The 18,973-nt window shown below is 63.5% G+C and overlaps 2 protein-coding genes across 5 annotated transcripts; both read right to left on the bottom strand.

Annotated features, from left to right (window-relative positions):
• Positions 1 to 79: 79 nt before the first annotated feature.
• On the bottom strand, positions 80 to 5,041 carry TNFRSF4 (TNF receptor superfamily member 4). 2 transcript variants are annotated; one of them, XM_033846231.2, is made up of 7 exons: positions 2,793 to 5,041; positions 2,421 to 2,543; positions 1,886 to 1,993; positions 1,562 to 1,628; positions 721 to 917; positions 447 to 575; positions 80 to 338 (listed from the first exon to the last, which is right to left on the bottom strand). In XM_033846231.2, exons 1-7 carry the CDS (start codon positions 2,932 to 2,934, stop codon positions 259 to 261), a joined length of 846 nt encoding a protein of 281 aa, XP_033702122.1. In that variant the 5' UTR covers positions 2,935 to 5,041; the 3' UTR covers positions 80 to 258. The 2 variants fall into 2 exon arrangements, with proteins under 2 accessions (XP_033702122.1, XP_033702133.1); XM_033846242.2 differs by having other exon boundaries at positions 80 to 348; positions 2,793 to 5,039.
• A 964-nt stretch (positions 5,042 to 6,005) lies between these two features.
• SDF4 (stromal cell derived factor 4) lies at positions 6,006 to 18,935 on the bottom strand. 3 transcript variants are annotated; one of them, XM_073797801.1, is made up of 8 exons: positions 17,702 to 18,444; positions 16,940 to 17,085; positions 15,384 to 15,736; positions 12,494 to 12,630; positions 11,896 to 12,009; positions 7,599 to 7,757; positions 7,220 to 7,395; positions 6,006 to 6,569 (listed from the first exon to the last, which is right to left on the bottom strand). In XM_073797801.1, exons 3-8 carry the CDS (start codon positions 15,686 to 15,688, stop codon positions 6,393 to 6,395), a joined length of 1,068 nt encoding a protein of 355 aa, XP_073653902.1. In that variant the 5' UTR covers positions 15,689 to 15,736; positions 16,940 to 17,085; positions 17,702 to 18,444; the 3' UTR covers positions 6,006 to 6,392. The 3 variants fall into 3 exon arrangements, with proteins under 3 accessions (XP_073653902.1, XP_033702095.1, XP_033702103.1); XM_033846204.2 differs by lacking the exons at positions 16,940 to 17,085; positions 17,702 to 18,444 and adding an exon at positions 18,796 to 18,935; XM_033846212.2 differs by lacking the exons at positions 15,384 to 15,736; positions 16,940 to 17,085; positions 17,702 to 18,444 and adding an exon at positions 12,915 to 14,867.
• Positions 18,936 to 18,973: the final 38 nt, after the last annotated feature.

Raw genomic sequence — 18,973 nt, 5'->3', positions numbered from 1 at the left:
AGCCCCTACCCCACAGCCAGCCCCCGTGTGTGCAGCCCTCAGACCACTGGTGCCTAGTCAGAGGCCCACATTTGCCAACGTCGTTTATTGGGGCCACCTGGGTGGGGAGTACGCACAGCATACATAGCAGGGCCCAGGGTGCCAGCCCAGGAGCGCCTAAAACGGCACAGGGCGGGGGGACAGGGCGCCAGGGTCCGGGGGTGACGGGTGGGACGGCCTGCGTCTGGGGGCCCCGGCCTGCGGAGGGGGTGCCGGCTTCTACGCCAGTGGACGTTGCTCAGATCTTGGCCAGGCTGGAGTTGGCATCGGCATGCTCCTCTTGGATGGGGGTCCGGAAGCTGTTTGCCCCTGCGGAGGAGGAAGGGGTGAGGGGTGGGGGGCGGGAGGTGGGCGGGGTCCCAGCCTCCCGCAGGCAGCGCGCTCTGGGGCCCACCGAGAACACTCACCGGGGGGCTTGGGGGCGTTGGACGTCGGCCTCCAGGCCCTGTGGTGCAGGAGCAAGGCCAGCGCGGCAGCCACGGGGCCAAGCAGGCCCAGGCCCAGGCCCAGGCCCAGGACAGCGGCCAGCTCAGGGCCTGCGGGGAGGCAGGGCCCGCTGGGGTGGGGTCCACCAGGGAAGGAGTCCACCGCAGGAGGGCCGCACCTGGCCAGCGGGCAGCTCCACCCACCCTCCCCGCCACCCCACCCCCCTTGGGTTGGGGGAGGGCCAGGCCCCCTTACCCTTGGGGGGCTCTGCGTGGGGCGTGGAGGGCCCCTGTGAGGCCCTCGGCCAGGTAGTGGTGGGCTGAGCAGGCGTGGACCGGGCTGCGGGGCCCTGGGTCTCCCAGGCGGGTGTGAGTCGGGGGCTCCTGTCCTCACAGACAGCGTCCGAGCTGTTGCTGGCCGCCTGCAGTGTTCGCTTTCCTAATGAGGTGCAGCTGAGCGGGGCAGGGGTGTTGATCAGGCCAGAATGTCCCCCACCCCACTCGTCCCCCACCAGTGGGACGGGCCGAGAACTGGGGCAGGACCAGGGAGATGTGAGGGGTGACAGGGGTCCACAGCAGGTCACTCAGGCAGCATCAGAGTCCAGCCCAAAGGCGGCGAGGAGAGAGGCCAAGGTCCCTGCCACCCCCCAGGAGCCTGGGCCTCCCCCGGCCTCCCCTGCCTTCTCAGCCTGCTTCCCACACCCGCTCCCCTGACCTGTTCCCGCCTGCACCCCTCTCTCCCAAACCCCTGCCTGCTCTTTTCCTGCCCCCACCAGGTCAGCTCAACAAGGACGGGGGCCTCTCAGCTGTGAATGAGTGAGGGTCTCACACCCTCCCGGGCTGGGCTGGGGTCTCACGGCCTCCCCGCTCCAGCCCAGCAGGAAGGTCAGTGGGAGGAGGCTGGGTCAGGGCCGAGCAGGGGTCGTGGGGGCGGGGCAGGGACCAACGTCGGGGGGGTGGGGGTGCTAACATGGGGGGGAAGGGGTCACGGGGTGCCGGGCCCCGGAGCTCCCAGCCAGCAGCTTCCTACTCCCAGACCTGACCCCTGGCTCCCAGACCCCAGGCCACCCAAACCGTCCAGCCCCAGGGACACTCACTTGGTCCAGGGCTGGCAGGCCTGGTCGTTGCCCGGGGAGAAGTGTCCTGGTGGGCACGGGGCACAGTCTGCAACAGAGTCAGCAGGCTCTGCCCATCTGCCACCCCTGGGGGGCCCAGACGCTCACCCCCCCAGGGCCTCCAGCAGCCCCTCTCTGCCTACATGCCATCCACTGGCCACGACCTGGGAGCCCCCCAGCCCCTGTCTTGGCCTGACCTGCCTGGGGGAGAGGGCACTCAGCCAAGCCTGGGGTCGGGGTGCTGAGGGGAGGTGACAGCGTGTGAGGGACATGCTCCTTCCACATGGTTCCAGAGGCACCCCTCACCAACTCCACGCTTGTAGCCATAGCCGTCCTGGGGCTGGGTGCCCGGCCTGCAGCCGCAGACCGTGTCTCTCGTGGGTGTGCATCTCTGCTTGGGCTCGCTCCCACTTCCTGGGGGTCGGGTAGGGTGGGCGCAGTCAGTGGGGAGGCCAGAGACACAGAGCAGGCTGGGGGACCGAGGCTGAGAGTCTGCAGCTATCTCCCCAGGGCCAGCTGCCCCCTTGCAGCTGGGTGGCCTCTGGTCCTCTCCCATCCCCGGATGCCATGTCCCTCTTGGCCACACAGCCCCAGGGGTCATCCCGTGGCAGCTCTGCCCGCTCTTCCCACCCCTCCTCCAGCCTGCTCAGGACCCTCTGTGGTCCTTGACTCTGGGTCTCACCCACTCAGCCTCTGGGAGGGGGAGGAGCCCCGTGGGTGGCCTCAGCTGACTGTGGTACTCTGGGGCAGGGGAGGGCAGGCCCCGGCGTGGTCTGGAGTTTGCTCCGAGGCCCCGTGTGAAGTGGGTACCAGCGGGGCCGGGGCGCCTGGCGGTGCTCACTCTGGTTGCACTGTGTGCAGGGCTTGCAGGCCTCGTAGTTGACTGCCTCGTTGTAGAAGCCGGGCTCACACGGACGGCACACCGTGTCCCGGGCGTGGTTGCAGCGGCTCTCCATCCCATAACCTGCCACGGGAGGCCGGGCTCAGAGCTCCCCACAGCCTGGCCTTCCCCACAGCAGCCCCCGACCGCCTCTGGCTGGCCCACCATCCCATCCCAGGCGTGGCTCCAGGTCACCCGCTTGCCCTAAGTCCACTCGCCCCACGGTGCCTCACCACGTGACCCCATCTGTAGGTCCCTGTGTCCCCTGACCCCGTCTCCTCATCCTGGGTCCCTGTAGGCACCCCTCCCCCACTCCACATCCAGGCCACTCACCTGGCTGGCACTCCTTACAGCACCTGCTGCCACTGGGGTAGGTGTCCCCAACACAGTTGAGCTGGGCCGCAGCGCCCAGCGCGAGCCCCAGGAGCAGGAAGGCCGAGCCCGGCGCCCTGGGTGGCTGGGCTCCCACGCGCATTCTCGGCTGCTCTCAGCCCCACAGCTCGGGAGTCTGGGGTTTTTCCTTGCAGGATGTGGCTATAAGGGCTGCGGGGGAGGGGTGGGGAGGGCAGGAGGAGGGGACCAGGAGGAAGGAGGCCCCAGGAAGCACTGGAAGGCAGCCTGTGTCCCGGTCCTGGGCTTCTCTTCTGCCCTGGGCGCCAAGGCCCCCAACCCTGCGATAACGGCCGTGGGCCTCAGGCTCGGCCCAGCCAGCAGCTGCAGTGTGCAGATCCGGGGCCTGAGTGAGGACCCGCAGCCCCCTGACCCCTGCCAGGGCCACCAGGCCAGGTCCTCCAGCCCAGCCGGTCTGCACTGACCCCTCCCCCTGGACCCCTCCTACTCCTGTCTCACAGGAAACTGGAGCCCCTTCCGCCAGGCATCCTGGCTGTCCCCCTGCCCTGCCCAGCCTGGCCAAGCTGCCCAGACCGGGGTGGTCTTGGGATCCCTCCACCTGGCTCACTCCTCCTGGGCGCCCCCCTCTCTGCAGGGCAGAGCCCTGAAGAGGAGCGGGGGGCTCACCCTGAGGCCAGTCCTCACCCCTGCCCCACAAAAGGGTGCCCGGAGCACATGGGCGAGCCAGGGCAGCACACTGGGTCAGGCATCAGGTGCAGGGGGAGGGCTGGTGGTGTCCAGGGCTCCAGAGCATGGTCACTGGCCCAAGTGACCAATGCCAGCAGCCCTGGTGGGTCAGATGCCTCATGACCAGTGCCCACAGTGGGTGCGCAAGCACGTGAGGGTGTGTGCTGGTGTGAGAGGGAGAGAGCAGCTGAGCGTCCTTGAACACAGCAGGCATCCGAATCCACGTTAGTGCCCTAAACCCACACGTGGAAGCTTGATCCCCGTGCAGCTGTACTGGGAGACCGGGGCCTCTCAGGAGGCCATAAAGGCTGGGTGGGGTCACAGGGTGGGCCTGATCCAGTGTGACTGGTGTCCCTACAAGAGGAAGAGGGCAGGGCACAGACACGAACAGGGCACGACCACGTGAGGACACAGGGAGGAAAAAGGCCTCAGGAAACACCAACGCTGCCCACTCCTCGGTCTCTGGACATCCAGCCTCCAGGACTAGCAGAGGGTAAACGTCTGTGCTGCAAGCCACCTGAGCAGACCGAACACGTGCCGCTGGGCGAGCCCTGCCCGGTGCCCTGGGGGTGGCGCGTGCCTGGGAGCGTGCACCAGCCGTGTGTGCAGCACGCGTGTGTGGCGCTGGCTCCACATGCCGGGATGTGTGCTCCCATGAGCACCTGGGCATGTGCCTGGGGCGGGGTGTCGCGTGAAGACAGACTCTCCGCTCTGCCCCCTGGCCGGGCAGGGGCTATCTCCCTAAAAACTCTGGAGGCCATGCCAGGCTCTCCCTGCGCCACACCCACCCCAGGTTTAGGGTGTTCCTGCAGCACCACTGGGACAGGAAAGAGAGCTCCCGTGTCCTCAGGACAGGTGGGGAGGGCCTTTGTACCGGCCCCCCGTGGGGCACGAGGGAGGAGCACAGGTGCCCATGCACACACATGCACACGTGCACGCACACACGTGTGTACATGCTCCCTCTCATGCAAAGCTCTGATCCTGGTGGCCCAAGGCAGGGAGGCCGTATGGCTTTGGTGCTTTTAAATCTGAACCACGAGACAGGATTATCTGCTTAATGGTTAACCTGAAGCTTTGGCGGTGGGGGGGGGGGGGGGGCGCAGGCCTCCCGCAGTGGCTGGAAACCCCCCACCTCCTGGGGGCACAGGTAGGATGTGGGGCTCCCTGCCCACCTGCGGGAAATTCCGCCAGCCAGCTCCGCCTGCGGGCAGGGGCCACCGCAGGGTCGTCGCCCTCAGCCTCCAAAGAGAGGGAGGGTCCATGGGGGAGGGGCAGGGCTCCAGGCAGCCTGCTGTGCACACTTGTGTGTGCGTGTGTTGTGCCCCGTCTCCCACTGACAGTGAGAAAAACTATTTTAAGACAAACCATAGCTGCTGAGGTGGAGGTAACTCGGGGTCTGGCGGGCAGCACCCCATGCCTTATGGGGGCCATGGCAGGGGAGGCCGCCCGCCCCCTGCCCAAGGCCCCGACTCTGGGCAGCGCACAGGGGCCGGCCCGCACCTCTGTCCCAGCGTCCCACCTGCTGGTGGCCACCCACCCACATGGCCAGAGCCACGGGCCCCGCCCTCCCACCCCGCCTTCTGGTCGCAGTTCTGAAAAGCCTTTCCTCTTGTTTGTCTGGAAACCGGCCCAGATTCTGCGGCGGCCCCTCCCCGGCCCCTCCCCACGCTGCTCGGAAGCAGGTCACGTGGGCAGCTCAGGGCAGCCTCTCTGCCCACCTGGCCTGAGCCTCCAACCCCAGCAGGGCCTTCAAAGGCCCGTGCGGACCCCCTGGCCGGGTGAGCCGTCCACCGAGGAACCATGGGCCACGGCTCAGGGCTCTGAGGGGGGCCCGGCGGGGGGCCAGGTTCGTGGGTATGTGGAGTGGAGACCCTCCCTTGTCACTTAACTCTCACTGCCCACACCCCCCCAGCCCGCACCCCAGCCAAGCCAGCGGGCGTGCCAACCCTGGGGGAAGGGCCCGGTGTGGTGGTGGGACCGCAGCCGGGGGGACCAGGTCTCACCCCTCCCGCCAGAGGCTCCTGACCCCCCAGGTCGCCCCTCCCCGCCCCCCCCCGCCCCAGGCCAGGACTCTGGGTGGCTCTTGGGGATTCCCCCAGTTCTCTGCCCCCAGCCCCGCGCCCTGGGGGCCCAGGGCTCATCCTCAGAGCCCCCTCCACCCCAAACTCCCATTTCCTCCCAGCCCGTCCCAGGTGGCCTCACCCAAGCCTGGACTCCAGCTCCTGACTTTAAATCTGCAGCCCAGATCCCCAACTCCCGCCCTGCAGACGGCCCCTCCCTGTCCCCCACCAGGACACCGTCCCGCCTGGCGGCCCCGTGTCATCCTCCCCCGTGTCGCAGGTGACCACCGGCGCTAGCAAGCCCCTGCTCTAACCAAACCGCCCACCGCAAAGCTTCAAGTGGAAGCCGCCTGGCCACAGACATCCGAAGTCGTCTACGTGTTTTTTTTTCCCACCAAAAAAATGAAGCTGGGAGAAAAAGGAAACTATATTTCAAAGTAAATTAATGTGATTCCTGTCACCAGTATTAGCGTTTCCTCGGAGACTGAACGCCACAGGGCCGGCGGCTCTCACGGCCCCTTCCCGACCCCCCAGCCGCCGGCTGCTGGTTTCCAGCAAAGCCTTCATCTTTCAGTTTTCAAGGAAACGGCGGGAGCTGCGTATTTCCCACGGTGTGGCCAGCCCGCAGGCCCTGATGTGGCCGGTGCCTCTGGCAGAAGGGCTCCAGTTCTCGGAAGCGAGAAGCAGTGGGTACGCGGGAATCGCGGGAATCGAGGCGCCGCGGGAGGGACGGGGCGGGGCGGGGTGGGGGAGGGGTGGGCGCGGCGGCGGCGGCGGCGGCGGCGGCGGCGGCGGCTCAGAACTCCTCGTGCACGCTGCGGGCGTAGTCCACCAGCTTGCTGCCCGTGAAGAACTCGCTGTACTTGAGCACCTCCTCGGGCTCCAGGCAGTGGTTCTGGTTCTCGTCGGCAACGGCGATCATCTGCTTGGCCTCGTTGAGGGCGCTGAACTCGTTCATGGGGTCCATGTAGTCCTGCAAGGGCCCCGGCTCAGCCCCGCCACAGCCCATGCCGCCCCGGGCCAGAGGCATCTCCTCACGTTCAGCCCGCATCCGGCCACGCAGCCGAGACCCCCCGCCCGGAGGACGCCCCATGCAGGCTGGCACCCCTGCCTCAGCGGGGCTGTGACACCACAACCAGCTCCAGGAGGTGAGGTCTTGCTGGAAATACTCCGTGAGCTAGTGGGACAGAAGCTGCGGGGCAGGGAGGTGGGAATGTTCTAGAACGTTCTGGAAGGTGGGTGCCAGGCCGGAAGTGGCTCAGGGACAGGCAGCCTGCACCGGCATGGGTAGCTCCACGCCCACGGAAGGGCAGGACAGGGGGAAGGCTGGCCCTGGAGCGGGGCACACGCACACGGACCGGCTTGGCCGCCGGGGCGGCAGTGCTGAGGGGAAGGAGCTCCTGAACCGGGGGTCCCGCCGCTATCAGCAGGGATCAGAGAGCTCCGGCTAAAATGAAATGACTCATGCAGCAATGGGGAAAAACAAGCCCCACGCAGCACCTACACGCGACACCAGTGAAGACACTCCCGAGGCAGGAAGCGGGTCCAGCGGCGCGCAGCCTTCCCGCCCCAGCGTCCGGCCAGGCCGACCCCGCTGCCCGGAGCAGCGGGCCCCACACCCACCTCCAGCTCCGCCGCGGTCACGATCCCGTCGCGGTTGGCATCGATCAGCTCCTCGAACTCTCTCTTCCTGTCTCGCACCCAGCCGTCGTCCACGTCCTGGCCCTGCTGGTTCTCCACGGTGCCCACGGGCAGAGAGATGAACTCGGACAGCGAGAGCTTCTTGTCACCATCCTGGTCTGCGGGACACGGGGGCAGACGTCAAGACTCCAGCGGGCGCGGGACCACTGAGGCCACTCCGGAGAAAACTCAACTGACGGGGCTTTGCTGCCAGGTTTTCAGTTTGTGTGGTTTCGGCCTGACCCCAAACAGCGGCCGTACAGCCCCCGCGGGCCACCCAGCCCAGGACCGGCCCGTGCTGACCTCCGCGGCTGGGCCTCACCCAGGTCCCGGATGATCTCCTTGACCATGAACTGCAGCATGCCGCGGCTGTGCTCGGGGTGCAGGAACGACAGGAACTCGCTCTCCGTCAGCAGCAGGTCCGGGGGCGGGTTGTCCGCCTGATACCAGCGGTCTTTGAGGTTCTCCAGGACTTCCTGTGCTGAGAGAGAGAGGCGCATCCGTGAGGACCCACGCACACGGGACCCCTGCACGCATCCAGAAAGTTCCGAGACACGCAGCCCGAGTGCAGGGGGGCCAGCTCAGGATGTGGTGGCACGCGGGGCCAAGGGCCTGGCCCTCGCAGGGGTCCTCAGCCCCCTGGGGCGCAGATACACAGACGCCCCAAGATGCAGGCGCAGACCCTCAACCGAAACAGACCCCCCCCACCCCGGACACAGACCCCCTTAGACACAGCCCCGCCCCCGCTCGTTCCCGGGAAGCGGGCCGCCGGCTCTGTGGGAACAAAGGCACGACTTGCTTCCCTTCCGTCTCCGCCCGTGCACTGTCCCGGGCAGGGCTCTGAGGGAAAACTCAGTTTCCAGGTATGACTCACGCGTCCCCTGTGCGATCCCCGCTACCCCTGCCACTGTGGGAAGGCCCGGCGAGGGGCCCTGGGGCCGGTGGTCGGTGACGGGCTGGGTGTCCAGCCAGGGAGCGGGGAGAAGCCGGCGCAGCATCCGCACCCTCACCCGGGGCCCAACTCCAGCTTCCGGCTGGGAACAGGGACGCCGGGCCCGGCCCGGTCGCGACGGGGAGAACCCCACACAACGCCTGTGGCCTCACACCTCGTGCCTTCTGACAGAAGGACAGAAGAGCCGTGGCAACTACAGGATCGCCCACTGCCTACCTGCCCGGCCACGGGGACAGGAGTGGTGGGACGGGCATGGGCTTGCCTTGCCGTGTCTACCCAGAGCCTGCGAACGCGACCTGATCTGGGAAAAAGGTCTTGGCAGGTGAAAGTAGTAAAGGTTCTTGAGACGAGACCACCTGGGATTCAGGTGGGCCCTAAGCCCCGGTGTCCTTGTGTAAGAGGAGATGAGATTGGAGAGCAGTGGCCACAAGCAGGGACGCTGGCAGCACCAGAAGCTGGAGGCGGCCTGGAGGGACCCCGTCTGCAGCACAGGGGACGGCGGCCCCGGGGGGCCACGTGAGCTCAGCCCCCCCCACGCTCTCCCTCCTCTGGGACCCTCGACAGCCGCTTTTCATTTCTGATCCCCCAGAGCTGCTCCCCCCCTCCCCCCCCCGACTCATGAACACACGGGAGTGAGGTGAGGGCTGGGCGGATGGAGATACCATGAGCTCTAGATCCAGGAAGAACACGTCCTGACCCCACACACCCCCAAGGGAAAGGGCGCTGAGGACAGACAAGCAGGCACAGACGGCCAGCAGCTACCCAGGGGCCAGTGCTAAATGCCCAGTGCCGGCAGGAGGAGGACAGGGGCCCCGGACACCCCTAAAGGACACCTTCGGGGGGCGGTCTGAACCCAGGACAAGCAGTGGAGGCACAAAATGGAGACAAACATAAATGGCCAACCACCACTTCAGGAAGAAAATAACATCCTATTTACAGGCTTTAAAAAACAGCAGAGGGGCTTCCCTGGTGGCACAGTGGTGAAGAATCCGCCTGCCAATGCAGAGGACACGGGTTCGAGCCCAGGTCCGGGGAGATCCCAAGTGTCGCGGAGCAGCTAAGCCCGCGCACCACAACTACTGAGCCTGCGCTCTAGAGCCCGCGAGCCACAACTACTGAGCGCACGTGCCACAACTACTGAAGCCGCACGCCTAGAGCCCATGCTCCGCAACAAGAGAAGCCACTGCAATGGGAAGCCCGCACGCCACAACGAAGAGTAGCCCCCGCTCGCGGCAACTAGAGAAAGCCCGTGCGTAGCAATGAAGACCCAACGCAGCCAAAAATAATAAATTAAATAAATAAAAACCAGCAGAACCAAAATCCTGGGTGACACCACACAAACTAGGAAGGAGGCCTCTATACTGCCCGGAACAGAGTAAAATGGTCTTGACTTAGACGGTCAACGATGGACTGAGAAGAAAAAAGTAAAGCTGTGAGATACAAAACCCCTGCCCACAATGGGCAGCCCCCATGGGCACACCTGGAAAGCTGGGTGCCCCATTCACACCTGTCAGGCCACCAGATAGGGTCATGTGACTGCTGAGAAAAGGAAAGTGGGGTCTCTAAATCCCACACTAGCAGAGGGAAAGATGAAAGGAAAAAAAAGAAATATCAATAGAAACAGAAATGAGCTTAACCCATCTATTACCAAGAAATTCAGGCTGGCTCACGATATAAAGCTAACCTCTACGTAGCCCATAAAAAACAAAACGCTTTGGAAAAACCAAGTCTCAAGGGCGGTTCACAGGTGAATTCTACCAAACATGTGGGAAGGAGGCCATACCAATCTCCACAATCCCTTCCAGAGGAGAGAGACAGAGTGAACACTTCCTAACTCATCCTCTGAGTCCTAACACTAAAAGCAGAAAGGACACAAGAAAACTACCGACTGATGTCTCGCATGAATATAGACACAAAAACATTCAACAAAACATTAGCAGGGGCTTCCCTGGCCGCGCAGTGGTTGAGAGTCCGCCTGCCGATGCAGGGGACACGGGTGCGTGTCCTGGCCGCTGAGCCTGCGCGTCTGGAGCCTGTGCTCCACAACGGGAGAGGCCACAGCAGTGAGAGGCCCGCGTACCACCACCACCACCACCACCACCACCACAAAAAAAAACAAAAAAAAACATATATATACATTAGCAGATCAAATCCAACAACATACAAAAACAATTACACGTTACAACCAAGTGGGATTTATCCCACGTAGGCAAGGTTGGTTCAACGTCTGAAATTCAACTGATATTCACATCAACAGGCTAATGAAAAGAAATCACGTGGTCGTATCAATAGATGCAAAAAAGCATCTGACAAAATCCAACACCCATTCATGACGAAAACTCTCAGCACGCTAGGAACAGAGGGGACTCGTCCCCTTGATATAGAATACCCACTGAAAACCCACGGCTAAGATCATAGTGGCGAGAAAGCCGAAGCTTTTCCACCAAACTCAGATGAAAGCAAGGATGGCCCTTCTCACCACTGCTCTTCAACATCGCACGGGAAGTCCAGCTGCTGCACTAAGACAAGAAAAGGAATGAAAGAGACACTGATTGGGAAGAGGAAATAAACCGTTTTTGTTCAACGATGTCACGACCGCCTACGTAGAAAACCCGAAAGAATCGACAAGAAACTCCTGGAGCCACTCAGCAAGCACAGCAAGGCTACAGGAGGGAAGGCTGCCATACAGAAGCCAATGGCTTCCCTGCACCACAGCAGGGAACAAGCGAAATTCGGAACTAAAAACTAAAGAGCACACACAGAAACAAGGCGCAGATCGCAACCTGATGGCAGACGAGAGTCCAGTGCCAAAAACACCAACCCTGGCAGAGAACCGTGGCGCCCACAGCACGTCTACACACATAACAGTAACGAACATCCCTGGACCAAAGAACACAGCGCCAGCCGTCACAAAGCAGACGCGGGAAGGGCCACAGACACCAGCAGGAGGCCATGACGCAACCCTGACGGCCAGGTGCACGTGAGACAAACAGGGTAGCATCACAGGCACAGAGACGTCCCAGTAAAAATCCGGCACTCACGTGTCCATCAAGAGAAAACGACACACTGGATGACAATGGCAGGGACGACCTGCCCAGTAGAGACCGAACAGGAGAACACAGGAAGCACACGGCGCTCTGACAAAGCCCCCAACAAGCTGAACTCGACACCCGGCTGCGAACGAACCCCCGGGAGGGACGGGATGGCACAGAGCTGGAGACAGTAACCAGTGAAGGTCACGAGAACTCTTCAGTGGTGCTTCAGAACTCAGCTAAAAGGCGTCAAATTTTGTACCAGGGAGACGGGTTTTTAAAGGAACGTCTCTGAAAAGCTAAGGGGAGAGCCGGCTGGGACTGCGGCCTCCAGGCACCGCAGGCAGGAGCCCCCCCGGCCTTGCCAACTCCCGGGGTCGGACCTCATCTGGCACTGAGGACCTGTCCCAGCCGAGACCCGCTTCCGGTGCTTCCGCCACCTCCTCCCCGGAGCTCAAGCCCACCTGAGGCCGCCGGCTGCACCTACCCACCCAAGGCACCTGGGGGATCCTGGGGGCTCTGCCTAGCGGCCCCGCGGGAGCACCCGGCTGTGGCCACACCCGCCTCGCCCCCTTCCCTCCCGGCATCTGTGCTGTCACGCGCGCCACGCTGGCCACGGGAGGCCGAGCCCTTACTCTCTTCGTCGATGTTCAGGTCCCACTTATTCTTTATCTTATCAGCAACTTCTCTCTCATCATGGCCTTTGCTTGCCAAAAACTTCACCTTGTACTCATCCCATGACACATGGCCTGAAAGAGCAAGACAGCTTGTTAGAAGGTTTAACAACGAACGCTTTTTTTTTTTTTTTTTTGCCCGCGCCGTGGGGCACGTGGGATCTTAGTTCCCCGACCAGGGATCGAACCCGAGGCCCCTTGCATTGGAAGTGAGGAGTCTTAACCACTGGACCGCCAGGGGCGTCCCAACACTGAACGTTTTAAAAAGATGTATCTAGTTACTTTAAGCCATCAATCCAAAATCCTGGTGCTAAGGGCATCTGTAGAGGCAGGGGCAGCAAAACACGGCTCCAAGCTTCACGACAGAGCCTAGCCCCGTGGTCCCCGCCTGCACGGCAAGCTGGCATCTGTCTCCCTGGCAGCACCTGCAGACCCCTCCTGCCTCTCACCTCCTCGTTCCTGGGCCCTCGGCCTGGAGCCCCGCCCCCGCACACACCTCCAGGCACCGCCCTCCGCCAGCAGCCTCAGGCCACCAGGGTCAGGGCGAGGTTGGCCGTACCGTCACCGTCGGGGTCCACGGCTCGGAAGTGCGCCTTGCTCTCCGCGATGGCCTCCTGGAAGTGCTCGGCCGTCTTCTCCATGATCCAGCGCTGCATCTCCTTGGCACTGATCCTTCTGTCGGTGTTCAAATCCACCCTGCAGGCCCACGAGACGTGTCAGGCGAGGCCTCCAGCACCCCGACAGACGGGTGTACGGACAGAAGGATGGCCACAGGCGTTCTGCAGGCAGCCACAAAACCACCACGAACAGCAACACATCCCACCCAACGGTGACGCAGGAGAAGTCGGGGGGATGTGGGGGACACAGTGGGGGAATCAGGGAGGACGCTGGGCAGTGTCACTACCCCATCCGTTTCGGGACCACAGCGAGGGGAACAAGTCTCCCCCCTGCCGCAGGACGGGGTCCACAGACCCACACACCTGGAACTCACGAGGAGTCCCTGGTAACAGGGCTGGAGCTCAGACACTGGAGCACAGTCGTGTCTACTCGCACAAACACAGCCAGCGAGACAAAGAAACAGCTGTAGGTGCAAGTGTGCCGGCAGCTGTCCACTCTGCACACACTCACGTGCATGTGTGGCTGTGTGCATGGCTAGTGCACACCAGTGGACATGGGTCAGAACACACGTGTATGCACGGGCTGGCACACACACACATAGGAGAGGACTACAGGCAAGGACACCCCAGCAGCAACGCCCACACCCGCTGCCAGGTCCTCGTTTCTAAATCCCACTCTCCCATGAAACGAACCAGCGCTCCCCGGAGAACTGGGTGATTCTAGGGCTGAGGCGGGAACACAACAAGATGAAGGGAAGCTGGCGTGGCTGGCAGTGCAAGAAAGGAAGGAAGCGCTCACAAGGGGCGGGGGGTGGGAGGGGTGGGCAACGACAAGGTCCTGGCGGCCAAGGCTGGAACGAGGTGGGCAGCCAAACCGACAGCGCGGAGCTGCGTCCCCACCAAAGTGCAGACGACACCCACGCGTCCATCCTCCTTACGGGAGTCCAGACCACACGGTGGGTCTTCCCCAGAGCTTCGCTCCCACCCCCGGGAGGGTGGGCCGCCCCTCTGAGTGGCTGCCAAAGAGACGGGAGGACAGGACAAGGAGTGACACTCCTTGGCAGATCCCCCCTGAGCCAGGTGACCAGGCCGACAGCCCCCGTGATGTCGTGCGGACGTCAGGTGCCCTGATGTGATGTCACGACAGCGCCACCTCACCTCTGGGGTCTCCTTTCCATAAACCACAACCCCTGTCTAACCAGAAGAAAACACAGCAGACAAAGCCCAAATCAGGGACACGCTACAAAACACCTGAGTGGTCCTCCCCAAAACCGTCAAGGTCACGAAAAAGTAGCCTCCCAGATGGGACCCCGGGCAGAACGAGGACCCTGGGGCAGCGCGTGACCTGCAGCCTGGAGCGCGGGGAACAGTAACGGAGCACCATCGTGTACTAGTTTCCACAGTGTGCCTCGGTCTGCATCTTTCTGTAAACCTAAAACCACTCCAGAATAAAAACCTCACTTGAGAGGTGCTACGCAACCTAGGTCTTGAGGCTACGTGTTTGATCTGCCCCGGGCAGGGTGCAGGGGAGGCAACAGCAGCTGCAGGGGGCCCCACAGGGCCCACGGCGGCACCTCCAAGTGGGACGGCTCTGGGGGGGGTCCGACTGAGAAGGTGAACACGGGCTAGACGCTCCCCGATGACAAACCTGTTAGACACGGGACGTATAAGGAAGACACGTGACACGGGCGGATGCAGCCGCGCAGCTGCAACGGCCCCAGGAGCCCGGCCTTCTGCGTTTCCCGGTGATCTGCTCTCTGCACCTGAACCCCACTCCCACTCCCAGAGCAGCTGCGAGGGAGGCTCTGTCACCACTCCTCCCCACTCCGGGGGTCCCCTCGGCCTGGTGCACGCGGCTGCCCTGCTGATCCCTGGAAGAAGCCACGTGCCCTGTGGCCCCGCTCACAGCTTCCTTCCCGGCTTCACGAGACAGTGAGGGCTGGGCGCCGGACAAGGTTTCGGTCACTTCAGCCGCTGACAACGATCAGTTCCTCAAACTGAAGAGGGCACATCCAGGGGGCCAGGCGGCCGGCTAGGCGCCTCGGGGGGCCGCCGCCCCGCCCCTGGTCCCCCACTTCACCGACGGGGATGCTGCCAGAGCTGGTCCCCCGGCCGCGTGACCCCTGTGTGCACGCACAGCCCCCCACGAGAGAGTCAGTCTCCTTTCTGGAACCAAGAGCCACCCATCGTGCGTCCTGGCACATGACCCTGGCGGCCACCGTATCGCCAGTACCGAGCCTGAGACCTGCCAGGCCGGCGCTGAGGCAGAGCCCCGGACCAGCCCATGGCCTGCGGGCGCCTAACCCACAACGCGTGCAGAGAGCAGACCCATCTGGCCCGCCTGGTGTCCCCGGGCCAAACCCCTCTCCCTCCCCACCACCTGCCCCATGGGCCCTGTCCGCCCATCACCTCAACCTGTCGTGGCTCCAGGCCAGCAGAACAGTACAGCCCCGTCCGCACACGCTCACTGGAGCGCTGATGGCGGCGCGGAGCCGACGGCCGACCGTGCCCGGCAGCAGCTCCGCGCCCACGGGCCCTGCCTCTAACTGGCACTGCGACCAGTCCCACGGGCAGTAGGGTGCTGGCGCCTCTGCCCCACGCAGCCCTCCCCACGCCCTCTGAGCCCCCGCCGGACACAGGGCGCAGCTCAGGGCTGCCGCCTCGCGGCTCCCACGCTGCCAACTTCCCAGGAGCTCGTGTTACAGCACCACCTCCACAGCACGTCACCGAGGGGGGCCTCGTCACCTCGGCGCCGCGCAGAGCCAGGACTGGACCAACAGGGAGGCCGAGGCCAGCCCCCCACGCCCCCCCACAGGCCCCAGCAGCACCTACTTGGAGAAGATGGCCATCAGCTTCCTCCGGCTCCTCCGGGGCTCCGCGTCCTGTTCAAAGCCATCCGTGTCCTTGCCCAGGAAGACCTCCTGGTGGAAATCCCTGTTGAGGTGCCCATCCATCTCTAGCTTCACCCCGTTCAGGTGGTCCGGAGGCAGGATCTCGTTTTCCTCCCTGCTACCCACTCTCTCCCGAGCGGACGAGTGGTTGGCGGGCCGGGCGGACGCGTCCATCAGAAGGACAGCCCCCAGGAGCCAGAGGCAGCGAGGGGCCAGGCCACAGAGGGGAGCCTGCCTGGAGGTCATGGCTGCCGGGGTCTGCGCTGCAGGATGGCCTGCGAGTGTGGCCGGGAGCTGGGGAAGGGGGGTGGCAGGTGAGGAGGTGGTGATCACAGCCCGCCTACCACCCAGGGCAACGCGGGAGGCCCCAGAGCCAGCACAGCTGCCTGCGGCCAGCAGCCTGAGGCTGCCCGGTCCCAGCCAGCACTTAATGGTCCACGAAGAGGGTGCAGAGCCATGAGATGATGAAGCCCCAGCAAACACTTCTCTAAAGAGACGTTTACTTTGTAACACGAAATAGAAGTCCTTGGTTTCCAGGACCTACGCTGGGCATCCTGTTTTCTCCTTCTTCCACTCCCCCCTCCAACTACGATGAGGTGGCCCTGCCTCAAGGTACGCCCTGCACCGCTAACCCTGCCCCTTCTCCAGGCCCACCGAGCTGCCCCCAGCACGGCTGTCCTTGGAGGCTGGCCCCAGAGTCACCGTAACTCACTCTCCAGATGCCGGCTCAGCGCTCACGAGCTCCGGGACCTTGACGAAGGCACCTGCCCGCCTCAGCTTCGGCCTCCCTGCCCCAAGGCTTTGTGAGGGCCTGGTGCCAGCGAAGCCCAAACCCACCGGGCAGGGCACCACCCCTCCCCCTCCCCACCTCCACGACCCTTGTGCACACACATGTACACACGTAAACGCAGCGTGTACACACACACACAGGCACACACACACAAGTGCACTCATGCACATACACGAATGCACACACATACACAGGCACGCATCCACACGTACGCCCACGTGTGCTCACACACACACAGACACAGGCATCCTTGCTCACGTTCACACACGAACACCGAGAAGGCCAGAGTGCCCAGGAAGTCTGTGACCCTGGGCGTGCCCGGGCTTGGCGGTGAAGGAACAAGGCCACCCTCTGTCCACGTCAGGGACCCCAGGGCCACAGGCGCTCACACCCAGCACTCGGCCACCCGGCCTCTCCCACATCTGCTGCCCACCCCGGGCCGCCTGCCTTCCCGCCCCCACGGCTCCTCCTCCAGGCCCCCCCCCCACTTCCCCACTGCGCTCCTCAGGACCTTCTTGCCCTTAACGTGTTCCTCTTGGAGCTTGTCCACCCAGCAAACGCCTGCCGGCCCTCCCAGGTGCCGCGGAGGCCCCCCTCCAGCCGGCCTGACAGGGAGCAGCAGAGGGAAGCCCCCCAGACCAGGGTGGTGTCCAAGGTGAGGCACAAGGGGTTCGAACCACGTGCCCTCCATCAGGCCAAGCAGGCACCTGTGCTGGCTGGCAGCGCAGCCCAAGGCCAGGGCCACAGGCCCTCCCCGGCTGGCAGACGCCACCACTTGCTTCTCTGATGCCTCTTCTGTACCCTGCGCGCTCCTGACCAACGCCTCCCCTGGCACGGGGACACCTCAGCCGGTCTGACAAGGACAGGGTAAAGGGACAAAACAAGTGACTAAACAGTTAATCCCACTAAGGGCTCATCCATGAAGGAGAACGTGTGGGAGACCCCTGTAAGTTAATGATCACTCTAGAAAGCAGGTTTGCTTAACCACAAAACCAAGCAGGCTTGCTTAGCAACAAACCACGCAACATAAGCACAAGACATGCCCCGGGACGATAAAATGGGGGAATGAGACCCACATCCTGCCCGCTAAGGTCAGTAAGTTAATGGTTCCTAAGACACGCTCCTCTGCGCAAGCTAAAAACAAAACTATAAGGACGAGGTGGCGCTACACTGAAGCCTGAGACGATTTCCCACATTTTAGTATGTGTTACCGCCTTTCTGCTCATTTCCGCTGCGCCATGACAGTCCCAGTTTGACCGCGTAGGGACAAGAAAACTCCCCCGCCCGACAAGGAGGAGGAACTGGTGATGGAAGGGTGACGTCTACTCAAGAATGAGGAAGAAGGTGGTCTTCTCCCCTGCCCACTTTCCTTCCGCTATAAAAATGTAGCTTAGTTCTCAGGGCAGAGCTCCCCGCCTGCCCGCTTGTATCTCTCACAGGCGTCCTACAGTAATAAACTCTTTCCTTACCTGTCACTCTGCTGCTCAGTGAATTTTTTCTGCGCCGAGACAGAAGACCCTTCGCTCTACTATCACCCGAGACGCGTTCCGTCGGTTTCAGGTCCTCTGGGCCCAGGCGCTATCTGGACCCCTGGACGAGATCCTGCTCTCCCAGCTCAGCTGGCTCATTCCTTGGAGGCGCAACTCTCACGGAAGGGCCGCCTTACGTCCCTCCTTCCGTGTCTGTGAGGACCTGCACCCTCCCCACACCCACGAGAACCCACCAGCTGTGCTCTCTGCGTGGTCACCGTCCCCTGAACCACATTTACTGGAACTTCCACTTGTCCCTCTCTGAGGGCACCGCCCCAGCACCCATCACACTGTCCACACAGCAGGCCTTTCTGCTCTGCCACGATGCATATATTCCCCAAGCCCACGAGCAAACCAAGACAACGTTCTCCTGGCCTTAACGCCACTCTGCTGACTGGCGGCCATAAACACCGAACAGACTGGACTCTTCTGGGAAAAGCAGTCAATCCCACATTCTGCTTGATAGGCAGTACAGGGAATGTTATTTACATGATATTTTGCACAAAGAGTAACCCCAAAATAACCGTGTAGGCATCAGAAGGTCGGGCACTTCCTCCCCTCCATTCACAACGTTTCTGTACCGTGGTGAGCACAGGAGTCAGCCGCTCACTTCCCGCCCCAGGGGAAGAGATTTCAGAGCAGGGTCAGCCCCGCTGACTGGGGGACCCATCCCGGACTCCTGGACAGCCCTGCTGCCCGCTCTGGTGAAACGAGTAAGAACATCGTTGTTAAAACGCAAACACTTTTTCTAAACGCTCCGTCCTCGGCTTCAGGAGTCGCACACGGCGTTGCCAACGACTGCCCCGGGCCGAGCCGGGTGTCCCGGGCCTCACCCGGACTTCGGACCCTCCCCACCCCCCGAACGGCGGGGCCGCGGCCGCCGACCCGGCTCCACCGACCCCCGACTCCGGCATCCGAGGGGCCGGGCCGGCAGCAGATGCCGGCCGCCCGAGGCCCCGTCGGCCTGCGGCGCGCCGCCTTCCCACCGCCCCGGGGCCGGGAAGGGGCTGTCACGTCCTGGGACCCTCACTCACCGGCCTCCCTCGCCGCACCCAGGATCCACCGTGCGCGACCCGAGCGCCTACGACGCCTCCAACGGGCCACCTCCTAGGCCGCGGCCATCACTCTTCCGGGAAGAGGCGGGTCGCAGGGCGGTGCGACCTCCCCGCGCCGATGCCGGCGCCGCCATCTTTCCCCCGGGCGGAAGCGACC

The sequence above is a fragment of the Tursiops truncatus genome, chromosome 1, assembly GCF_011762595.2.
Source record: "Tursiops truncatus isolate mTurTru1 chromosome 1, mTurTru1.mat.Y, whole genome shotgun sequence".
Lineage (NCBI taxonomy): Eukaryota > Metazoa > Chordata > Mammalia > Artiodactyla > Delphinidae > Tursiops > Tursiops truncatus.
Note: the sequence above shows the minus strand (reverse complement) of the source record. Positions and strands in the feature narration are given on the sequence as shown.

What these genes read in the sequence shown, in the direction of transcription:
- SDF4 (XM_033846204.2), bottom strand. Translation starts at nt 15,688, where the DNA reads ATGACCTCCAGGCAGGCTCCCCTCTGTGGCCTGGCCCCTCGCTGCCTC. An exon ending in CTGATGGCCATCTTCTCCAA is followed by an intron (nt 12,631 to 15,383) that starts GTAGGTGCTGCT and finishes GTGGGCCTGCAG; the next exon opens with GGTGGATTTGAACACCGACA. An exon ending in CGTGGACCCCGACGGTGACG is followed by an intron (nt 12,010 to 12,493) that starts GTACGGCCAACC and finishes TTGCTCTTTCAG; the next exon opens with GCCATGTGTCATGGGATGAG.
- TNFRSF4 (XM_033846231.2), bottom strand. Translation starts at nt 2,934, where the DNA reads ATGCGCGTGGGAGCCCAGCCACCCAGGGCGCCGGGCTCGGCCTTCCTG. An exon ending in GCCTGCCAGCCCTGGACCAA is followed by an intron (nt 918 to 1,561) that starts GTGAGTGTCCCT and finishes TGCCCCGCTCAG; the next exon opens with CTGCACCTCATTAGGAAAGC. An exon ending in CCACGCAGAGCCCCCCAAGG is followed by an intron (nt 576 to 720) that starts GTAAGGGGGCCT and finishes GCCTCCCCGCAG; the next exon opens with GCCCTGAGCTGGCCGCTGTC.